Source organism: Nicotiana sylvestris, chromosome 8 (assembly GCF_000393655.2).
Source record: "Nicotiana sylvestris chromosome 8, ASM39365v2, whole genome shotgun sequence".
Lineage (NCBI taxonomy): Eukaryota > Viridiplantae > Streptophyta > Magnoliopsida > Solanales > Solanaceae > Nicotiana > Nicotiana sylvestris.
In genome coordinates this window covers 164,761,286-164,762,792 of record NC_091064.1, presented here as the reverse complement: position 1 = coordinate 164,762,792, position 1,507 = coordinate 164,761,286, and the positions used below count along the sequence as shown (strand labels likewise).

Genomic DNA, 1,507 nt, shown 5'->3' with positions numbered 1-1,507 from the left:
CCTTAAACACTTCAGTTGACAATTGAAGCCTGGATGCTACATCCTGTCAACTCTAAGTTAATAACATTCTGCATCTGAGCCGTGTATTTGTCTTACCTATAAAATTCTCGCTATGCAATTTCATTATAGCATTACACAGACAACTAAAATGACATGCCGGAAAGAGATTGAATGTAGGAGGGGAATCAAACGCTAGGGTTAATATTTGCAAAATGAATATCAATAAGAGAAAGCAGATTACAAGATTCATACACCATCCATCATCCATTAAGAATCTAGAAAAAGCAAAATTAGAATTGATTATAAAGGATAACATTCATACACCATCCCTCAGCCACGATTACAAGATTACAATGAGGGAAAATAAATAGATCAACTTAACTTTAGAATGACACTTTGGATATAATAAAAAATAATTATACTACAATTCATGAGCAGAGAAAAGTGAAATCACATTATCCGAATGACGGTGTGACCCAAGTTGGCGGACAAATACGACATAGTGATAATCCAGGATAAAAAGATTCAATATTTTCATTTTCAAGATTGTAAGCCCCCATATCTCTTCCACCACCACCTTCCACGTAGTCAAATTCCTCAACCCAATCATCGGTAAAATATATGTGATTAGGCTTGACTCCCGTCACCTTGGAAGAGTCAACGGAACTTGCTCCATTACGGCCCAAAAAAATTGTTGAATCTCCCAAGTTGTTGATCTCCCGCAATTCACGTTTTATTACATCTAGTGCAGATACTTTAAATTTAAAAGTATCGTAACCATAATCTTCGTCATTATGATGGCCAAATCGGGTAACAAGCAATAGCGCACCGTATAACTCAACTAGATAGAACTGAACTGATTCTTGGCGAAAAATATCATCTCTAAGAAAAACAAGCAAGTGTGGCTTTACAATTGGTTGAGCAATACTAGGCCCTGCAACGTCCGTCAAAAACCCAAACTTCGCCGGTGTAAAAGACAGCATAAAATTTACCTTGATAATAGTAATTGATACTAGAGACTGCACCACCGAATCTTCTAGTGTCAATACTAGTCCAATTGAGATCTCCGGGCCGAAGGATAGGCAGATAAAACAGCTTTGTCAATGCAGCGATAGATTAGGTACTTCTTTGAGACCCTCTAAATAAATCCCTTAAAGCTTGTTGTGAAGGCATGCAGTTGAATTTGGTTAATTACATGACATGGTGAACAGCCACCCCTCTGCTGGAAAAGGAAAACAACTTTGGAAAGAGAATAAAATTCCCGATAATCAGCAACGGGACTTGGGGGGAAAGCGCATCAAAACTATTCTTAGTGGCAGCAGTTCGCCATGAGAAACAAACTGTGCCAAAAGCAATGAAATCTTCCATCACTTCAATACGATTTGCAATCCAAGTAATGAGATCGTGCGGCGATAGTTCGCCGTGTGAGGCTTATACGGCTAGAAACAGTTCGGGGCAGTGTCATATGTTCCGAATCCTATAATATATTCACTAGGATTTAAGAATA

At 38.3% G+C, this 1,507-nt stretch overlaps 1 protein-coding gene across 1 annotated transcript; it reads right to left on the bottom strand.

Annotated features, from left to right (window-relative positions):
* Positions 1-455: 455 nt before the first annotated feature.
* Positions 456-983, bottom strand: LOC138875949 (uncharacterized). Its single transcript, XM_070154829.1, has one exon. The coding sequence runs from the start codon at positions 981-983 to the stop codon at positions 456-458; it is 528 nt and encodes a 175-aa protein (XP_070010930.1).
* Positions 984-1,507: the final 524 nt, after the last annotated feature.

Excerpts from the sequence above, each read along its gene's own strand:
- LOC138875949 (XM_070154829.1), bottom strand. The coding sequence starts at position 983 with ATGCTGTCTTTTACACCGGCGAAGTTTGGGTTTTTGACGGACGTTGCA.